This window comes from Centroberyx gerrardi, chromosome 8 (assembly GCF_048128805.1).
Source record: "Centroberyx gerrardi isolate f3 chromosome 8, fCenGer3.hap1.cur.20231027, whole genome shotgun sequence".
NCBI classification, from domain to species: domain Eukaryota; kingdom Metazoa; phylum Chordata; class Actinopteri; order Beryciformes; family Berycidae; genus Centroberyx; species Centroberyx gerrardi.
The window spans coordinates 2,225,431-2,246,745 of NC_136004.1; the positions used below are offsets into that span (position 1 = coordinate 2,225,431).

General features: G+C 43.0%; 1 protein-coding gene across 1 annotated transcript in view; it reads left to right on the plus strand.

Annotated features, from left to right (window-relative positions):
• The window catches only part of pdzd2 (PDZ domain containing 2), an 87,054-nt gene that overhangs the window by 48,652 nt on the left and 17,087 nt on the right, over nt 1–21,315 (plus strand). The window contains exons 7-17 of the mRNA XM_078285144.1: nt 2,353–2,452; nt 3,131–3,279; nt 5,874–5,993; nt 7,911–8,025; nt 8,166–8,239; nt 8,926–9,148; nt 14,932–15,049; nt 18,082–18,214; nt 19,991–20,078; nt 20,293–20,396; nt 20,962–21,127. Of these exons, the coding sequence (XP_078141270.1) occupies nt 2,353–2,452; nt 3,131–3,279; nt 5,874–5,993; nt 7,911–8,025; nt 8,166–8,239; nt 8,926–9,148; nt 14,932–15,049; nt 18,082–18,214; nt 19,991–20,078; nt 20,293–20,396; nt 20,962–21,127 (1,390 nt within the window). The remainder of the gene's footprint in view (nt 1–2,352; nt 2,453–3,130; nt 3,280–5,873; nt 5,994–7,910; nt 8,026–8,165; nt 8,240–8,925; nt 9,149–14,931; nt 15,050–18,081; nt 18,215–19,990; nt 20,079–20,292; nt 20,397–20,961; nt 21,128–21,315) is intronic.

Below are 21,315 nucleotides of genomic sequence, written 5' to 3' on the forward strand. Positions count from 1 at the left end.
GGTATGTACAGAAAAAAGGTGTGTAGCAGACCGCACCTTAGCTAACAAAACCACACTTGCACATGATTAGAATTTCAACAATTTATTTGTAATTTAATGTTCAAAACTTCAGAAAATCGATACCTGAGTCCAATTCAACCTGCTGTCATGAGTGCCTGGTTTGTTTATGAGATGCTGAGAGCGTCCTGCTGCGTCACATGAATATCCGCCGCATGTTTTTGAAGCAATAATGTTTAATGTAGTGTCCGAAACTTTGTTTGGTCATTGCCCATATAGTTCACTATATGACAAAGTGAGTGAGTGAGTGAACAAGTGTACAGTAATACCCCTCCCCCTACTAAGTGACTAAAAGGTTATCCATAGTAATTATAGGATGTCTAGATGGTCTTCAATACTGTCACTATATACAGAATATATACATATGTATTTGTAATGGAAATATCTCAATGTGAAAGTTGAGATGTGAAGTGTGCAGATATATACAGTATTTCTTAAAATATTGTTTGTAGTCATATAACTGTATAGATAATTTTGGATATACCTGTTAATCTGTAAATTTACAACTATTGTTTATTGCAATATCTGCATTTAATTTAATGACAGGTATAGATCAGATCCTAACGCAGGAAGTGTCTCTAGACATACACCTGTTGCCAATCAGTCACAGAGTGGACCTAATGAAGCTTTGATGTGAAATGCATAGGTTGCTTCTCTGTATTAGATGGCATAATATTTGTGATATAATAGTCTATGGACTTTAAGTGTGCACCAGGTTATTCACGTTTTGTGATTCCTACTGTATTATAGTTCATGTGTTGTACTGTGGGCAACTGTTACATAACATATTACAAAACCGTTAGCAGATGGTTTATAAATATTAGCAATGATCAGTGCAATATGTTGCCTTTTGATGGTCCAAGAACATCCTGTATCTCTCTGCAGATGACACAACAAAACATGTGGTTACAGTGCAGAATAAAAAAATAATGAATTTTGTAAACAGATCAGCACTTGGAAAGGATATGCGTGGCTAGATAAGGGACCTGTCCAGATGATTTTACTGCATCTGCTTTTACTTTCTCATGTAAAAACATGCTCAAAGATGTTGCAGGCATGCTGCATAAGTGTCAAGAATTTGAGGCATTGAAACTCATTTAGGCTTTCTGAGTTATGGTTGCTTCATCTGCAGAAGAGCCATTAATTAGCCTTAAATAACAATACTGTACTTAATCAGTTGATGTGCTTCTCTACATGGATTATGTGCAAAGAATCTGAGGTGCAAGTAAGCTGCCAAGGAAATGAGGCCAGACAATTAATGTAAACACAGGCAGTGATCAAAGCTTCCCTCAAGGGTCTCTTTAAGCCTCTTGGTTGTCTGCAAACCCACCCCACCCCCCATCTGCTGCCTATTTAACCCTCTGAAAGCCGGTTTACACAGATGGACTAAGGTGTCTGAGAACATATTTGACAAAAAAAATCACTGGCCAAGAACTAAAATCTGTCAGTGAAGTGCCATTCTATAACCTTTGTCCTTCAATCTTGCAATCATTCCTGATATTGAATTTTAGTTCTCAAGTAACAGTTTTTGTCAGCTGTCAAATTTTGCAAGCTACGGCTATGATCGTCAAACAGTTTGATTTTTTGTTGTAGTTTAAACATGCAATAAGTATCATTTTTATTGTCCCGTAGCACAAAATGACCTACGACTCAATGCAGGTGCTGAGGTTTTAGTCTTTCAAAGCTCAGTTTACGGCTCATACTGTTTCGGAACAAATACTCACCACACCACACGGCATCTCAAGAAAGTACTATGAGCGAGCGACCAGTTCGAAGGCTAAAAAGCCTTGTTCTCAAGCCAAAAAAAAAGCAAATAAAGCAGTATTGTCATTATAGTATTTTGCATTGTAATATAATGGCTCTTGACTAGACGTTTCTGTTGGATCTCTGCTCTAGTTAAGTGGGTTACTTGTCTCTGTTGTGAAATTTTGAATTGATTATTTGTGTCAATCACAAGGGGGGGGGGGTTGGGGGGGATACATGTAATTCCGTGGTTGATAAAGGCTGATAAAAGTCATTGATCGCTTAATGCCCCTTTAATCTAAACATAAATGACTAGCAAACGTATCTGTTTACGTTTCTTGTGATGATGGGGTTGTTTTTTCTTCTTTTTTTTTCGATTAATGTTTTGTAAACTCTTCTCATGCGACTGCCTTAATACCTTGGTGGTTACAGCCACTTTTTTACCTCAACTTTCTTCCCAGGACTGCCAGCAACTGCCATCTGCTGGCGATATTGAGTGGAAAAGCTTTGTGATTGATGAGCCCTGTAAACCCCTTGTTTTTGTCCTGGCAGCTGACCGACCTAGAGAAGCTGGAAGAACGAGGTTGGGGAGAGGCACCTAAAGGATCCTGCCGCAGCCCGACGCCCATGAAGCTCTGCAGCCGATCCCAAGGTTGGTACTTTAAAGAACCTTTCTCAATGGGGTCTTTATAGCACCAAAAAGGGTTCTGCTATTGTATAAACAATGAATCCATTCCTGGAACTTAATATGACCTTTTTAAGAGTGTAATTTGTACACGTAGAATGTTGATGAACAGAATCAATAAATGAGAGGTGATACAGGATCTCTCAGAATGAAAGGGTAGTAGTGCACACACACACACAGACACTAGCAGAGTAAGGGAATTATTCCCTAATGGTATTTAATGTTGTCTTGTTATGTTTACAGTGAAGCATGCTAACCAGTCACACTAGCTATTTAATTACTCCCCTTGAAAGTCACAAATGGGTGTGCAAATCAACTGTGATAATCCCCTTTTTCCCCTCTACTGTTTATTTTTGTGCTGTCTTATTAGTACTGTTTATCAGAAATTCTTTTGAATCCTGATTGTGCCAAGAAATCTATCAAATGCAGTCTTGCTGTTGTCTACTGTATGTCTTAACGCTACTCTTGAAGTTGCAGTCAAAAAATAGAGTTGTAAACAACATAAAAAAAAACAGACTTAAGGTTGTCTGTTCTTAATCGTCATGATGGAATGCAGTGAGGCTAACTGTGCCAGACACGAGTGCAAATATTTGTAAATAGCTACTCTTTTGCGGAGGTGTGAAATATGCCTGTTTTCTGGGCTAGGGGGGGGCAGTCGACTGGAGTCAGTGGGCGAGGATGATGAGCTGATTGTGGAGAATGATGAGACTGGCTGCGACATGGCAGGGAAGCCGGCACCTGGTCGACGGAAACACTCCCTACCGCAACAACTAGACACTGCCGGAGTGCGACAGGTCAGTGAAAGATTCATTTCAGTCTTTAGTTAAAGGTACACTTTAATACGGAACTATGTCTTTCATGTACTGCCTCTTACATAGTGTGAAGATGTATGTAAAAAACATATATTATACCATAAATCATCTATTTATTACAATATAATATGGGATTAAGATGATTCACGGACCAGATTTGTGTTGGACTGTAATTACCTCACTCAGCTACTATATAGGATTGGGTTATATAGCTGTACAGCCTTTGAAAACCCTTGGATTATCATCTGTGGGCACTGTCTGTGACCTCAGTCCAAAGGGCTACAGTAAGATTATCTTCATTAATAAATAATGTACAAACTCTCTTCATTGACCTGGAAGGACATTCCTCTGACTGGATGCCATAAATAGACACACACAAGCCTCATGGTAGTTCCTCAAAAAGATCTCTTAAGGTTTAATTGCTCATATTTTTTTTTGGCCTGACAATTTGAATTATGTGAAGTTATCAGATGTACATTCTACACTGTTGAATGTAAGATTGGGATTGCGGAGATTGGGCGTGGCAGAGCGATGCTGTAGTCTCCAGGAACGCTTTGCCACCACACAGCTCTAATCGGAAGTCATATTACATCAGCTTATAGTCAGCTCCACCCATCAGAAGTCATGTATCACTAGCCTGTAGTCACCTCCACCAGTCAGAAGTAACAAATGAACAGAAGAGCCAATCCTGGCTCAGATAGATTGGTCCAAGATGGCAGTGTGCCAGTGAAAACCCATGACCCATTAGATTATTTGTGATAATGACATGTAAAACCCAAATAGGATGAAATATACAGTATATATTATTGGGAAATTGTAGAAAGTGCAACTGGGCTGTGAACTTTGTGTCACTGTGGCCACTACTGCAACATTCACTCTTAAGGAGCCATTATGCAAGCCATGACCAGACACTAGTTCATCTAAACCTTAGACTGGTTTTAAATTCGCTACTGATACCAGTCTGATATGAGTTTCAAATAATTTTAGCCTGAAAAGTTGGCAACCCTTGCATTAAGATTGAGTTAACTTGACTTTAGTTACAAGGTTATCAGCCATATAGCTATACAGCGGTATGTGTACTTGTCAATTATAAAATCTATTTTTGCATTTTCAAGAAGTGACAAATGTATTTCTTTGGTACAGAAAAATATGTGCATAATGCAACCTCCCTTGCCTAACCTGACAAGCACAGATCACAGTACAATTTGCCAACTTATTTCCCCTCGAATTAAAATTTCAGCAGATCCCTTTTGAAGAAAATGAAAAGTGTAGTTTCCTGAAATATGACTCTTAGCCTAAGTCTATCTAAATGCAACTCTGGTATGCCCCAGTTGGGAACTGAAGGCCGATATCATGGCAGGCCTCTGGCCACAAGACTAGCAAGTTATTTATCCTGCTCTAGATTTCAGTAATGATAGATGCTGCCCGAACCAGCAAGTTTTTGGTTAGTGCTCAGCCTTTCCGACCTGAAGACCACCCTGTAGCCCATGTAAACTTAGTCAGCTATTGAAATATTGCATATTGATTGAATATAAAATATGCATATTCAATACCGTGGAAAATATCGCGATATTCGTGAAATATCGCAATAGTTGATGTTATCAAATATTGGCCCAAGCTTAAACTGTAACTAAACCCCACCCAAATCTGTGGTGAAGCCTGACACTTAATGGTAAAAAGTAGGGTACTGAACTGGTCATCTGCTATTGGCTGGTCTTTGGTGCCAGGTGATGTCACACTCTATAGAGTACAACAGGTGGCACCAAAGACCAATCAATAGCAGATGGCCAGTTCAGCACCCTACCTTTCACCATTAGATGTCAGGCTTCACCAAAGATTTGGGTTTGGGGTTTAGTTACTCTTTAATCATTACTGAATAATTATTATGTAATACATTGGAAACATTTTGCTTACCGGTCCTTTCCTTCTCTCATTAAATGGAACTTCCATATTATACAATGTAATTACAAATAGTTACTTGTTATTACCAAACATTTTGTTTCATATAAATATCCATATTGTTCTTCAGAGAAGGCAAAGAATAGTCAATTCTCAAAAGTATACTTTGCGCAATAAGTGGCAAACATTATTTTTCCACAGACGAACCACTCCTCTCTGGAGTATGAATCCAGCCCAAGTCATCAGATACTCCCGACACAGATTTCTGTCATTTTCAGCCCACACAGACACACATCAATGCCGAAGCCTGACCACTCATCCTGCCCCCTGACTGCCATGACAACAGTGGCAAGGCTGGCTGTGGTAATTGCTGTATTAATCAGAGGCTAATCGAGAAATGGAGACAAAATGAAAGGATGAGAGCCACAGTGACTGTCTGTATGCATGGTATCCCAACACTGAATGAGGGAAGCTAGGTAGCAATATTTCACTGGATCCATCAGCAGCTGGAACAAACTACAGTGCCAAATCTACCAGGGATTGGCACTACAAGGCAGGAAAACAAAAAGTCTTCCATTAGAATAAGTGGGAATTCTATGTTTAAAAATACCTGAAAAATCACATTGCTGCATGCTCCACCCTATTTTCTCATTTGTTTTTTTTCATCTCTCTTTTAGGAATATCAAATAATTAAGAAATCAGCTCGTTCCCTGAGCACCGTTCAAGTGGAGTCGCCATGGCGACTGGCCCAGCCATCCATTATCTCCAATATAGTGTTGATGAAAGGCCAGGGCAAGGTGAGTGGACACTTCTGACAAGTAGGCATGCATACGGCTCAGCTGTCCTTCAAGAGAATGTATGCCATTTGTGTTGAGCTCATAGTATCATAGACATTTATACAGTATGTGCTGGTTCAACTACTCACTCTGGTAATAAATGAAAAGCCCATTCCTGACACATTCACAAACCAACAGCAAAGATCATTAAAAGCAACACAAAGGAAAGGCCTTATTAAAAAAGAAAGTTTATGAACAACGCATAAAAACAAAGGAATAAAAGCAACACAGAGTTAAGGAAAGGATCTGTTAAAAATGAAAGTTTTTAGGCCCCTTTTAAAAGCATGTGGCGCCCTCAGGTGGTCAGGGAGAGTATCCCTCAGACGAGGTGCAGCCGAACAGAAGGCCCTATCCCCCATGGTGCAGAGCTTGATCCTGGGGGTGACGGAGAAGGCGGTTGTTGCTGGATCGCAGGTTACGGGTGGAGGCTTGGGGTGTGGTATTTTGTATTCGACCTTGAAGGAGACAGGGAGCCAGTGTAGTGAGTGTTGATATGTTCACATTTTCGCACTCTCATCAGGGTCCTGGCAGTGCTGTTCTGGATGTACTGGAGCTCCTGCCGGCTCCTGCTAGGAGACCCGATGAGTAGTGCATTGCAATAGCCCAGGCTTGAGGAGACAAAGGCATGGACGAGTTTCTCCGTGTGTGACAGGTTAAGCGTGGGACAGAGTTTGGAGATGTTCCTGAGGTGGGACAGAGTTTAGAGATGTTCCTGAGGTGGTAGAGGGAGGTTCTGCACAGATGTTTGATGTGGGCATCAAAGGTCAAGTGAGGGTCGAACCTAACGCCCAGGTTGGAGACGTAGTACAGATGTAGTACAATCAGTGTGTTACATGTCTTCCATTTTTGCTGGAAGGTCTTATGCTGTAAACATGATTTTACTTCATCAGAGTTCCACATTGCTGGGCGGGTGGGTTGAAGTGATTGCAATTTTCCTGTGTTTACCTCAAAAATAGTTTACTTTCCAGTTAAATAATGGGTTGTGTTAAGCACTGAACATTATTATATGAATATTAGCCAGATGAATACAAGTTAGGTAGATGAATACAAATAGTAAAATATAGCTGATGCCAGCGATGCGCCAGGGTTAACTACATGACGACGTGACCTGGTTGCTATTGGGAAATGTTTGGAGCATATGGAGTTGCAGTTATGCAGTAGCCTGGTTCCAGACTCCTGAATCGCGTCCCGCCCACTCTTCAGATTTGGTCGAGCAATTCAGAGAGTCTGGTGTTGCTCTAGTCAACGGCTTGTTCTAGCTCAGAGAAACAATCGAGCCAATCAATTTAAAGTTCAAGCCATTCGTGCAACAGTTTTTCATGTGTTTCGGCAGAATAATATTTGTTGAAATCACCCACTTAACCAACATATTGTCTTCGCAAAGACGATATTTTTTTCAAAAACGACCGACATTCTTGGTGAAGTTGGTAAATACGCCCAGCAAAGGCTTCTATACTGAAGTCCCGGGCATTTTCTTCTTTGTTTGACAGTCTCTTAAGTAAGCAGTTAGTGTGATAAGTCACTTGGAGCAGAGCTATTTGATTTTCCACTTTTTCATGGAATATACAGTATGTTGAATATAGGTTGTATATAATGTCCTGAAAAGGATACTTTTTGATATACAAGGTTTTCATTTGACTTTTTCAATGGTTTTCATTTGACATTTTCAATGTGTATCAAACTTCCCTCAAAATAATGCAATCTTTCTGGCCTGCTGGTACTGAAACTTAACCCTTTCCTCAACAGTTTTGTCAGAGAAATATCTGGTATGCAGACGTCATGAGGGGGGACCTCTAGTCCCAAAACAGCTGTTTTGGACCCATTAGTTGTGCAGCTGCTACTGTTTTCTGGTTTCATTGAGATCTAACTGTTTTGTAGGGCCTGGGCTTCAGTATTGTTGGTGGGCAGGACTCGGCACGTGGTCGAATGGGGATTTTTGTCAAGACCATCTTTCCCAATGGAGCTGCGGCAGCTGACGGACGGCTGAAAGAGGGTAACCGCTAGTTTTCACTCTAATATCTCTAAAGGGCATTGAGGGAGCATGTAGCGAAGCAGATTGTCCATTTCCACGTGGCCTACTCACTATGACTATCTCTCTTCTCTATTTCTCTCAATCTAATTCTACTCTTAAAGGAGATGAGATTCTGGAAGTAAATGGAGAGTCTCTCCAAGGACTTACACATCAACAGGCCATCCAGACCTTCAAGGTAAACTGCCTCTTTACCCCGCCACCATCACTACCACCATGAGGCCAGACTTACAGCCATCAGTCAAAGCAATTATCATTTCATCTAATAAGATGTTCTCTGTCTGAGGCTCTGTGGAACCACTGATGGTATCCTTCCACTCTCTGTCAAGAGAAGTAATTGTAATACTGTTAGAAGAACATGATTAAGTTTTGGCAATGGGTTCTGTCTTTGATTACTCATAAAGACAGTGAAAACAGAAATGAAAAGGGGGAAAAATGTGGGGCATCATCCAGCAACATCATAATATAGTTGTATACCCTGATGAAAGCATGTCTGCTGAAATGTCAGTAAGCCATTTAGGATTTTTGATCTTTCGCATTTCATAAGTCTTACCTTGGCATTTGTTTGATAATGGTCCCTGTTTATATTTTTTCAATGGAAATTCTTTTTTTGTTAACTTTATAAGAAAGCTTCTGTTTTGTTGCTTTTCATGAGTGCAAACCATTAAACCGACTTCACCACGTTTCTTGGAGAAGGAGAAGGTTTTTTTTTGCCTTTATTAGGTAGATGTAAGTAAGTGAAGTGAAGAGAGGCAGGGAAGATTGGGTGAGAAGGTCCTGGGCCAGATTCTAACCCAGGACGTTGTGGTTATATGGTATATGCCCCCCAACTCCTAACATTTAACTTTCTGTGTCTTCCCACAGCAACTAAAAAAGGGCGTGGTGACCCTGACGGTCCGGACTCGCCTCCGCAGCCCTAGCCTGACACCCTGTCCGACCCCCACCCTTCTCAGCCGCTCCAGCTCACCCAACTCCAACACCAGCGGGGGAACACCAGTCCCATCAGGATTTGAAGAGGTCGACGGCCGCAGGGGCCCAGGCCCCGGCCCCAAAGACTGCATCATCATGGAGGTCACCCTTAATAAAGGTTAGTTGACTTGATATAGAATCCAGTTATCCAAAGTTATCCAAGTTGGAGTTGTGAGTACAGAGTGAACCCATGTCAGAGGTGAAAGACGCTCTTCTCTGGTGCAGCTCCACTTCCTGATTTAGGCTTATCTATCTATCTATCTATCTATCTATCTATCTATCTATGACACTTTGATGGCTTATTATAGAGCACTCTATTAGCCAATCAGTACCATTCTTTGTGTCCAAGTAGTGACTCACCAGGACTATCTGTGTAGCAGGAGCTGATCCTGTAGTGCTTGGTTTACAGTGTTGGGCTTTGATAGGGGCAGGTTTGGTTATTAGCAATCAATAATTAATAATCGTAATTATTAATATTCATAAAATTATTGACGGGAGTCAATATTAACGGGGCACCACCCTGGAATCAGGGACCACTAACCCGAACCTTTAATGTAGTCTCAAAATGGCTGTTCACCCCCAAATGACAGTGTTTAAGTACCACTGTACATTTATGAGTGAACAGTGAAGGGTGAATTCGTACACAGGCCCTCACAACCAGCCGTTATTACAACACATATGCACAAGAAATCACAGACAACTTCTCTTTAAAAGTATAACAGAGTTTATTTAACTTTAGCAATATCAATCAATAATCAATAACACTTCAGTTAATCAACAACTATTACACAACTAGAACTATAAGTCTAAACTAGCAAGCATAAAGGCATAAATAGCATATGCCACGTATGGATGTGTGTGGATGTGTGTGTGTGTGTGTGTGTGTGGGGTTGTGTGTGTGTGTGAGAGAGAGAGATGAGAGAGAGAGAGAGAGAGAGGGAAAGAGAGAAGGCAAGATGGTGGACGTGACCACGTGAGTGGGACGTCTCGCGAGAGTTCAAAATAGCGGCTGTGACCGCGCAGTTTGAACAAAGGGGCTTTGGAACCAAGATGGGGTTGGAGTTCGGTAGCTAAACCAACACCATCTAATTCTTAGGTAGCAATGAATGTGTAATGAGATGTGGGTGTGTGTATGTGTGTGGGTTAGTAAGAGAGAGAGAGGGAGAATAGGGGGGAAGCACTCAGGATAAACCTAGAGATCCTACTCGCCGTCTAGAGACATAACAATAGCTTTTTACCACGCAGAAACTCGGGGTACGACTTGAAAATAGTACACTGGGTTACTGGTCTTTGAACTGGTAAAATGCAGTATATTGGCTCTATACGGTGGCTATTAACATAGATGCAAGCTCAGCGGCATGCAATTGAACACAATCAGCTTTACATTAACACAATCAAATCAAGCAGCAAGCATAATTGAGGTATCTTCACACAGCATAATATGGACGCGGCGGTCCGATGCGCTTCCCAGTAAGCACAATTATAGCTTCTGATCAGTCAAGCTTATTTAACACACCTATTCTAGTCTCTGCCCAGAACCAAAGCCTCTTACTTGGGAATCACTCTCGAGTGATTGGCGTGTGTTTCAGTCCGTCTTATCGATCCGGTGGGGTTTTCCCAGGCGGGTCGGCGGAACCGTTATCTCTCCGTGCACAGAACAATGGCCAACTGGCTTTCCTCGTAGGCAGCGAAAGATGTCAGCCAGGAGTCGACTTGATTGAAGAAACTTATCCTTACGTTGTCTTCTTGGAGGGAAGGAGTGTCCTTAGCTGTATTCTCTTCCAGTCCACTTCTGCAGGTCTGCTACACACGGCAGTGCGTGTAAGGAATTAGAATGTCGGATACACAGATGACTAGTCTAATCCTTCTGGATCCAACAGTGTTAGAGCTAACACTAAACAGTCTGGGCTCGTCCCGCGAGTTGAAGACTGCGCCTCGGCTAAACAAAAGAACAGTTCCAATGTTTCAGGTACCACCTTGTTAGCAACGAAAGTCGCAAGGAAGGGGCGATGAGGAAAGGTATCTCTGGAATTTATACTCTTAGTGATGTCATGGGGACATCCCAGGGCTTGTCCGAGTCTCGTCCAATGAGAGATCGGAGGTTGGGTTTCAGCCAGTTCGCACCTAGGTGTGAACTTCAGGGCCTGTTGGAATTTTGGCGCTGTTTTCCTTTGTTTAAGGTCCCAGCCCAGCGGGTGGGCTTGAGTTCAGGTTTCTGATTCCCTTGCTTGGCCGCAGATTTAGGCTTTTAATTTTACATGTAGGCCTTTCCTTTGTTTAACCACATGGCCTGGCCCAACATCCCCCTTTTGGTCTGAAGAGTGGGGTGCTGGCCGCAGTCTTTAGAGCAACTCAAGGGCCGGACAGTTCATATAGGTGGGGTAATCCTGAGGGTTACGCAGTCCATATATTCCTGAGGATAGGAGAGAATGGGAACAGTCCATATAGTTCATAGAGTTCGCAAGTTCACAGAGGGCTCTGGTGTCTGGGCAGACAGTGAGGCAACGTCTGGGCAGAGTTTCTACTTTTCTAACTACAATAAACAAACACATCAAACACGGGCATCCACATCCTAGGTAAGCAATGTATTGACCCCAACACAATCCTTTGCTGCTTTTGATCCCTATAAATAATTCTAATAAAAGGGAGGAAAAGGAAAAAGGAAAGGTGGTTAGTAGGCTTACTCCTTGGAAGGATTGGAGCTGGCTAGTGTAATGGTCTCAGGCTGGTGTGCGAATCATGGTGACACGAATAGGAGGGAGTCCAGTCTGGCTTGTAGCTTCCAGATGTTTCTATACATGAAGTGTGCCACAATAGCCGTGATGATCCAACCACTAAGGAGGAGCCTGAGGGCGACCACACTGATAGAGGGTTCTTGGTAAGGTGATGACCTACTCACATGATTGGAGAATGTGGTCGTGAGTCCAGTCGGTTTGAGACTGAACTGCACCAATTTAGTCCCTTCAGCCAGAAGCTGCTGTTGAAGGGTGTCGTTGATTGCCAAGACTATATGCCAGATGTACCTGTGAGGGTTGCACAACAGTGGTAGTAGCTGATTTTACGATTTGTTCAACAAGGTCTAGGGAGACCAGATAGGATGGAATTCTTCCACCACTCAGACTGTTGACTGAGGAGCGTACTTCCCTAGTGAGGTCCTGCATCAAATCTCTAACTACCTGCACATAGGTTATGTCTTCCTGGACAACTTCTGATAGAGTCTCTAAGGCATGCAAGGTGTTGTTGAGGAGAGCGGAGTGGAGGTTCACCGTGACTATGGTACCCTGCAGGGTTTTACCAAAGATTATTACCAGGGGGAGGGGAATAGGGTTAGGAGTTAGTGCATGCCGGCAGAGTGAGTTGGGGCATGCGACTCTCCCTTGTGGCCCTACTAGGGTGCGTCTTTCTCCTATTGGAGTGGAGCCAGCTCCCCCCTTTCGGGTGTAGAGCCTGCCCCTCCTCCTGGGAGTAAGAATGACTTGTAGAGTTTGATCAGGATCTGGACCAGAAGGTAGGTTGAACGACTGTTCACCTCAAGAAGGGGCGTGCCACAGACTGTCAAGTGGAGTTCCCAGAAATGGGGCAAAGGTTGAAAGAATGCCTGTGTGCCAGGCATCTTCTGTCCTTTAAGAGTCGCGAGGCGGATGGGGACACCTGCTGTTCGCGCAGGGATCGTCACATCAAGCTCGCTGGCAACTTGACACGCCTGGGGAATGGTCTGCCCTGATGTTAAATGTTCTGGTTCAGTGGTCAGGGGATAGTTTCCAGCGTCAGCTTGGGACCACAGGACCTGGTAGACTGTGTCCAGCTGGGCGCCGAACCTGGCAAGAGGGTCCACCCCTAAAAAGAACGGGGGACGGAGCTGAGTGAACCACGCTCGACCTGTTTTCTCCCAATCTGGATAGAGAGGGCGCATACTCCAATCACCTTACAGAGAGTCTGTGGTGACTCTGCCAAAAGGAGGCGGTGGCTTCGCTGTGCGAAGGCTGGCGGAGGGTTCTGTCGGCACAGGTCGTTGTACAGGTCTTGACTGACGGCGGTTTTCTCGGACCAGGGTGCTAGGAGCGCGTCCGGGGTCGTGAGACTGTTGAGTTGTACGCCTCCGACCACATGGTGGCTGTACAGTGCTGCGTTAGTGTTCTTCAACGAGCACAAGAAAGACCTGTGATTGTGAAACGGGTTCAGGCTGCAAGCCTGTGGCGGCCGTGGGCTCACGGGCGGCCTAGAAGACTCGGAGCCAGGATCAGGCTCCGAAAGAGGCACGAGCATCGGCAAGCATTTGGTGATGGGCAACTTGTCCTGAGTGTAGCTGGTGATGCTAACGTTGCAGGGCTCGACTTGGAGTGGTTTACCGAGGGAAAGCATCACTCTGGCGACCTTTGCAAAGGTGTTGGAACACATCAAGCTGATCTCGGAACCGGAATAAAGCAAGGCGAGGGTGCTTACACACCTTTCTATTTTCACGGAGGTGTATATGCGTTGGGCGTTGCCCTTGCGGACAAGGTCACCCAAGAAGGTTAAGAAAGGCGGATGCGGGACGTTTGGAGTGGTGGCGCTGGGGAGAGCCGTGTGCTCTCTTGGTTCCCTACCCCAACCTACAAGGTAAACCTTGGCGTTGGGAGGGAAGGAGGCTGGGTCAGTGTACGGTGAGTATTCCTCCTGTAGGGCCCGGCAGAGGGTCGAGTAGCGGTCTCGAGTCCTGGGCGAGAGTGTCTCCATGAATGCATGGACGCTCCTGGCCGTGGTTTTCCAGACCAACCTGAGTTTCTTGCGCGTCGAGGCGCGCGGCAGTTCAAGGAGGCAGCGTACGACCTCTCGGAGGTAGTCGTTCACTTTCGACTCCCAATTGGTTGGGTCGAATCGCTCTATGTCCCTTGCTAGGGACTCGATCAGGTGGATGCGCGGTTCTGGTTCTCGGGACGGCCGTCGTTATATAACAACCGTGTTATCCAAAGTTCATCAAGTTTTAGTTGGTTTTAGTTTAGTGTACTTTTAAAATTTTAGCAATGCGACTCCATGGACTTCTGAGCTCAATCCAATCATTGTGGATTTTATTGAAGCCTTTTTATTTCACCTGACTTGCACCCGTCATGTAGGACCCTCTGTTTACCCAGTGCCCGGGTTTTGGACCTCCAGCGGAGACTCTCTGCCATCCTGGACAATCACCCCAACTCCAAAACCATCATTTTTCAAATCGGCACCAACAACATCAGGTTCAGCCAGTCAGAAGTCAGACACGCCCACCCAATTAGCGGGGAAAGCTGGGGACATTTCTAGGGGCCGCGCCAGCTGGGGACAAAGCACCAAACCCGGGGACTGTCCCCGGAAAGCGGGGACATCTGGTCACCCTAGAATAACCAACAAAACGTTTAACCTAGCCTGATATTCAGACTGAATGGCCATTTCGTTTCCACTCCATTATTCAGTCTGACACTGCCTCCATGTTAGACGTTTTCTGTGTGGGGGGGTGTTGACTTTCCCCGAACCAATCACTAGTGACTGACGTTTCAGGAGTCTGGACCAGGCTACGTTTAACCCTAACACATTGCTAAAACACTGCATCCAGGGCAACATGGGATGTTGCCACAAAACATGATGGTGCTGGTCCAGTAAGATTACTGCAACAAGGTTGGTCGACTGTGCCAATGATCTTTGCCCAATTTGGGAAAAAGCCAATAGTGCAGGTCCTTGCCTGACTATCTGTAAAGCATCTGCAAAGCTAGATTCTGATTGGATGACACACAGACAGACAGGGGCGAACATACTACCCCTGCTTGCGCTTTGTGTATGCGTGGGTGTAATAATATTCCATAATGAATTACATTATGAGCAATCATTTTGGTCATGTTTGTTTTTCCACTGGTGGAATGCTTCATTTCATGTCTGTTCATATTGATGTTGCAGAGCCTGGTGTTGGGCTGGGCATTGGCGCCTGCTGCCTGACCCTGGAGAACTCTGCTCCTGGCATCTACATCCACAGCCTGGCACCGGGATCTGTGGCCAAGATGGACGGCAGGCTCAGGTAAGAGGTTCAGGACACTTTCTTATTGGAAAGTAATGGAATCAAATCTGAAAACAGAGTGACGGATGAATCGACAAGATGCACAGTCTCAAAACACTCTCAGGCTCACAATTTAGTCTTTCCACTTTGCTTCTTTAAGGTTGGTACACATAATCATATTTTCGGTGGCTTTCGGTGCGCTCAGCAGAAATTATTTGAACTTTGACCCAGTTTGCACTTTGCAGATGATCTTCCAGTCAGAGTACAGCTTTAGGTTATGTATGTGTTGATGTACAAAGGTGGTGGAGAAAGTCATCTTGTGGAAACTCAGGAACACACAACTGTATAATATAACATTAGAGCTGAAAATAAACTCTCCTAGTCATCAGTATTTTCTGTTAACAAATTTTATACTGTCTGACATCTTTTTAAGAGCATTAATTCAATCATTAAATTAATTGAACATCCATTCATGAGACATGATCCTGTCCTGTGACCTGTGTAAGTAAAGGAACAGATAACATGAATGGGTATGCCAGTATTGTGCTTATTAGAATAAAGGTCACACAAATGTCATGTTTGGTTCGCCCTCCTGTTCCCATGCCCACTTCCATGATGACTCATTGACAAGCCTTTATAAGCGATACTTAGCTGTGACCTCAGTGCAAATGTGTAAATTCCCCTGGCTTATTTTAGTTGGGCCAAAATAATCTAGACTAGACTCAATACAATTAAGCAATTTAGGCTATATTCTCTGGAAAATGGTGGAGGCTGTGACCAACAGCGCTCCTGCGTGTTCAGACACAATTCCAAGCGTGGCATTGTAAATCCAAAGATGTTATTTTTTACTCTTAATTTTCTTCTCATCTTGGCGAGGAGGTGACCTCCTGAAAAAAAGTTTGTAACCTCAACCAGTAAGCCACAGACTTGACCTGTGTTTGAAAATGGATACTAACCCACTACATACTACATACTAATCAGTATGTAGTTGACATGTTCAATGCCTATGAATTGCAGAGAGGACACAGGTTCTGGTGACGTCTGATCCTTACGTCTAACTGCACTTTTGTGTTTGGAGATGCATGTTTTTAAAGGACGATTTGTCTTCCCCACATAATGTAATCCACATCCATGACATTTGAGGACATAGATAGCATGCCTGTTACAGTTTATGAATGTCCTAATATTCTTTGCCTGTATCAGCCACATCAGCACTAGATCCCTGTGGAACAGAAGCACTACGTGCTTGAACCACAAATAATAATAATAATAATAATAATAGTGTGTTATAGTCATTTGGTTTTCAATACGTTTCAGTCTGATTTGGGTAGTGATGAACTCAGATATAAACTGTAGATTACTGTTCAGTGAAGTCAAATAGGTAAACAAGTACAGATCCTGCACAGGCCCATGGCGCGTGTGTTGAATTCCACTAACTGCGGCCACGCTGATCTGTCGGAAAACAGACAGAATTACTGACGGATAGATTTCGGTCCATTGGGCTGTTTTGGAATGTCAACATGGTGGGAGAGGCAGAAATACAGCAGCCTAGCTTCGCTCATTACGGTGCTACTTCATAGAAAAAAGAAGAAACAGACTACAGTATAAATTAAATAAGAAACTGACCTGGAAAACCTACAGTCATCCCAACCAGGCTTTCTCAGTTTTATATTTGTTTTGGTTGTACCGTTGTGTCTGTGATCACCACTATTTTTTCCAAAACAAAAGTAGGAATGCCTCTGATTGGCCAACAGACGGTGACGAATCCGTCTGTCCAGAAAAAGTTAAACTGGGTTGAACTTTCTGTCCATCAAAACGGATGGAAATCTGACGGAGACGGACTTGTCATCAGTCCTGTCCGGACAACAGACAGCTCTTACTGAAAATGAATTGAAATGAACGGAGACTGACAGACACAACGGATCAGTGTTGGCGCAGCTAACGTAACTTAAATACCACAGGTAATAACGTTATCTGCCGTTAAAGTTTGTCAGGCAGCAGAAGACGTGGATGTCTGTAAATTACCGGCAGAGAGTGTGGCTCTGTGTGTGGGAGCAATGGTCAGCTAGCACGACACTGTTATAGGTTAAATTACCTATTCCACTAACGTCACTTCAATACCACAATAACAGCAGAAGACGTGGATGTTTGTAAATCAGCAAAGAGTGGGGCTCACTGTGTGGGACTGAATGTGGCATTTAGCCCATAGGCGAGAGGCCATCTCGTAGTCAAAGACGCCCTCTAGAGGCCATCTCACGAAGCGACATTTAACCTCTTGTTCCCTGACTTTAGCTGACTTAACCCTTAAATTTCCCCTTAAGCAGCTTCAAAGTTAGAAAAAAAAAATTCCTAACTGTACAGCAACATCACATCCATATTCTGTATCTGCTCGTTCCAACGCTTTCTTGAAGCTCTAGCTGCTTATATTTAATGAAATATTCAAATACAAGACGCCATGTTTTTATGGCTGAACCATTACATCAAATGGAAAAAATGTAGATGTTTGTGCATCATTATATACACATTTCCCTGTAATTCAGCATGACACATTTTGTGTCTTTGGAAAACTTGTTATCTTGACTAGAATTTAAAATAAAGTTCTGTGGGTTTGAAAGAAGCTTGGCCATGCAACCTGCGTTTGTAATGATGGACCCAGTGGCGCGGGCAGCAGGGAAGAAGAGGTTAATAAAGCAAAAGGTGTATGACTGACTGCCTGACCTGAATCTGCGCCGTGGGAATAATAGTGGAGTGTCCTTTGGGCCTTCCTATACCATAAGGATATCATCAATGAAGCTGTAGTATTTGGTAATGTGGGGTCAGTACAGATTACTACCTGAGAAGATATGGTCATTTGAATGGATATGTTTGGAATGTCGAGATAAACAGGGGCATACACACGACCAGTAGGCCTATTTCATTTGAGTTTTTATTATCATTTATTAGTCATCAGTTCTTTAATCTTAATGTGTGTGTGTGTGTGTGTGTGTGTGCATTTATAATTGGACATGTAGTCTTTGAAAGTGCTGTGCTGACATGTTTGCTTCTGTGTCTAGTCGTGGAGATCAGGTATTGGAGGTGGACTCGGTCAGTCTTCGTCATGCTGCTCTGAGCGAAGCCTATGCCATCCTCAGTGAATGTGGCCCTGGACCAGTCAGCCTCATTATAAGCCGACACCCCAACCCCAAGGTAAGATGTGCTCTCTCTCTCTCTCTCTCTCTCTCTCTCTCTCTCTCTCTCTCTATGCCAATCTCTCACTCTCTCTCTTCTCATAGATTTACTCATTCTCCTTTCATGTATTCCAATTTATTAGGTACACATAGCTAGTAGGTCTGGATTCAGCGGAAAATGCTCCACAGGGATCTTGATGCATGTTGATGATCTCCAAAAGAGATTTGGACTGATTTAAAGTGACTCTTATGTTCTTGAACTATATTTATCCTGCTGCAAGTTTCCATTTGAAAAATGGGTAGACTGGACCTGGTCAGCAATGTAGGGAATGTCCTTCGACATGGGTAATATTAATGTAAGGAATATGGGTCTTAACACAGAGTGGCACTGATTATGAAGGATTATACATTTTCATAAGGTGGCACAAGTGATAAGATAAATATTCCTACAATATCTAAAAATCATATCAGTCTCATAAAGTTAATTAGCAATTTGGAATCTCAACTAATAATTGAATTATTACTACTGAAATTGCAATATTAATAGTTAATCTCAATTAAACTACAACATTACACCTTTAGTTAACACTAAATAATATTCATAATTTAACTAAGGGTTGAAGGATAAGGTTAGGTCTTTAACAGCAGAGGTTGGGTCATTCATGCATTATTAAATACAGACACAATGTGAGCTGAATTACACCTCAACTTTAAGACCTGCCCCTTTAAGGCTGTCCGGAAGAGCATATCAACACGCATGGCGCAGAGATGGGGAGAGAGGACGTGACGCGTAGGAAGTGATAGTAGTCATTTCAAACAAACAAGCGGGACATGAACTCGAAGAAATTCAAAGTGAACAGTGCATCTTTAAGATATTATTTAAGGAATTACCCATCTTAAGAGTGAACTAACACATCTGCAAGTGTGGATTTGCTAGACTCAGAGGCCAGACAGGGATTCAAACCAACATCCTGCAATACTGAACAGACTCGGAGGACAGATAGGGATTCAGAACAACTCCCACTCGCAAAGTCTATCAGCAGAGCAGATCAGACCTGCTGGAACAAGAAACAGAAAAACTGACCTCACTAATGTGGAATTAGTAATAAGAATGATGAGACTATTCCCAGAGCAAACACACAAGCGTACGAGCAGCTCTCTCTCTCTCTCTCTCTCTCTCTCTCTCTCTCTTTTATGGAAGCCCATTCCTGCCACTCAATAAAATAAAAAACGACTAAATTGTGAGGTTTTTTTCTCAGAACTCTGACTTCCCGTTTTTTTATTTTATTAAGTGGTGGGAATGGGCCTCCATACTCTCTCTCTCTGTGTCACCATTCAGTTCAATTCATTGTGCTTTATTGACATGACAGTTTACAAACAAACAATATTGCCAAAGCATGTAACAAGAAATGAATCATCAATTAACCAACATTTCAGAAAATGAATCACATCCCCTCCCATGTATCGTGTGTGTGTGTGTGTGTGTGTGTGTGTGTGTGTGTGTGTGTGTGCTTGTGTGTTGCTGTGTCTCCACTGTCCACTGGCTATCAGTGTTTCTGTATTTATGTTAAACTTGTGTCTGTTAGGAAACATAAACCTATCTCTATCTCTCTGTCTCTGTCTCTCTGTCTGTGTAATCAGCCATTCGATCCACCAAATTTGATGAAGGATTTAATTTCCAGAATGCTATAAGCTATATCCACCTTCATCATTGCAATAATTTTTGACTAACACATGTCAGTTTTGTTAGTGTATGTGTCAGTTTGGATAAAACACCTGCATTGTCTTTTCCCAGGTATCAGAGCAGGAGATGGACCATGTTATAGCTCGATCCACACACAGGGACAACATGAGCAAGGACGGACACTCATCTCACACTTTAGGTCTTTACTTCCCTCTTCCCCTTTTATTTACTCTTGCACAATAATGTTTTTATCGGTTATTTTGGCTGCTGAAATGCATGCTTCTCACAGATGTACATGCTACTATACAGTTCAACTTACTTTTAATGGAATGCTAGAGGTCAGTTAAGGGTTGTTGTTTTGTTTTGGGTATCAAACCTCATCAGGATTTGTTTTACATGGCCTGAATCTGCAGGTCTCCCCTCCAAGAGTCCCTCCCCAACAGTGAAGGCAAAGCAGGGAGAGGGTTCCCCTGGTCTCAGCTGGACCATGAAGAGGTTCCTCGAGCCTGCCAGTAGGGTAAGTATTTATATATAGTCCATACAGTCCCTGTTGTTATGTTCGGTCATCTTGCTTTTGGTAATATCATTTGATTTGGTTTGTTTCTTACTCTCTTCTGGCCATTTTAAATGTTCGTTTTCATTATTATTTTTACCTTCTGGTATGTTTCTGTCTTTTGGTGAATGTGATGGGAAAATTTAGCAGTGAATAGTAATTGGATACAGCAAATAAGGATATAAATAAGAAAAGGGGGAATGTCAGGGGGAAGTCAATGGGGGAAAGCATACTCAATCCACGATTCAAACGCTCAGACAAATCCAGCTACTGCTGCTACTACTACAACTACCATTGGCCAAATGGCAGAAATTGAATCTATGGAAACAGTCATAAGGTGGTACTGTCCGTTCACTGCCAAAAAATACATTGGGACTAAAGTCAAGCCCAAACAAACAGATTATTAAAAATTGCCTAAATCAAAAATTCAGGTGCAACTCATGTTGTTCCATATTAATCACCTTCCTCTGTTCTTCATCTTCTCCTTTTCATTTGATTTTTTTTTCTGTGGTTTTCACCATCTTTGCAGCAGGGATCCCTGAGCTCAGAGACAGAGCTATCTCAGTACTTTTTGCAGGAAGTCGCCAGCCATTCGTCCCTGTCTGAATCCATGTTGATGGGCTCTAGCAGTGATGACATGCTCCACCATAGGAGCTGCAGTGCCTCAGTGGACAACCCCTCCCCACAGCCACATGGTACACTCCACCAATTCAAACACTAAATATCATGTTAAAGCTATAGTCTGGCTTGATTCAATCCTTTGTGAAAGCATGTGATCTTTCTGACACAAATCTCAAATGGATGAATTACCGTATTACTTGTTTAAAGAAACCACATCACCTGAAAAAAACATCACTAGCATCTTATTCTCAGTATTCACCTT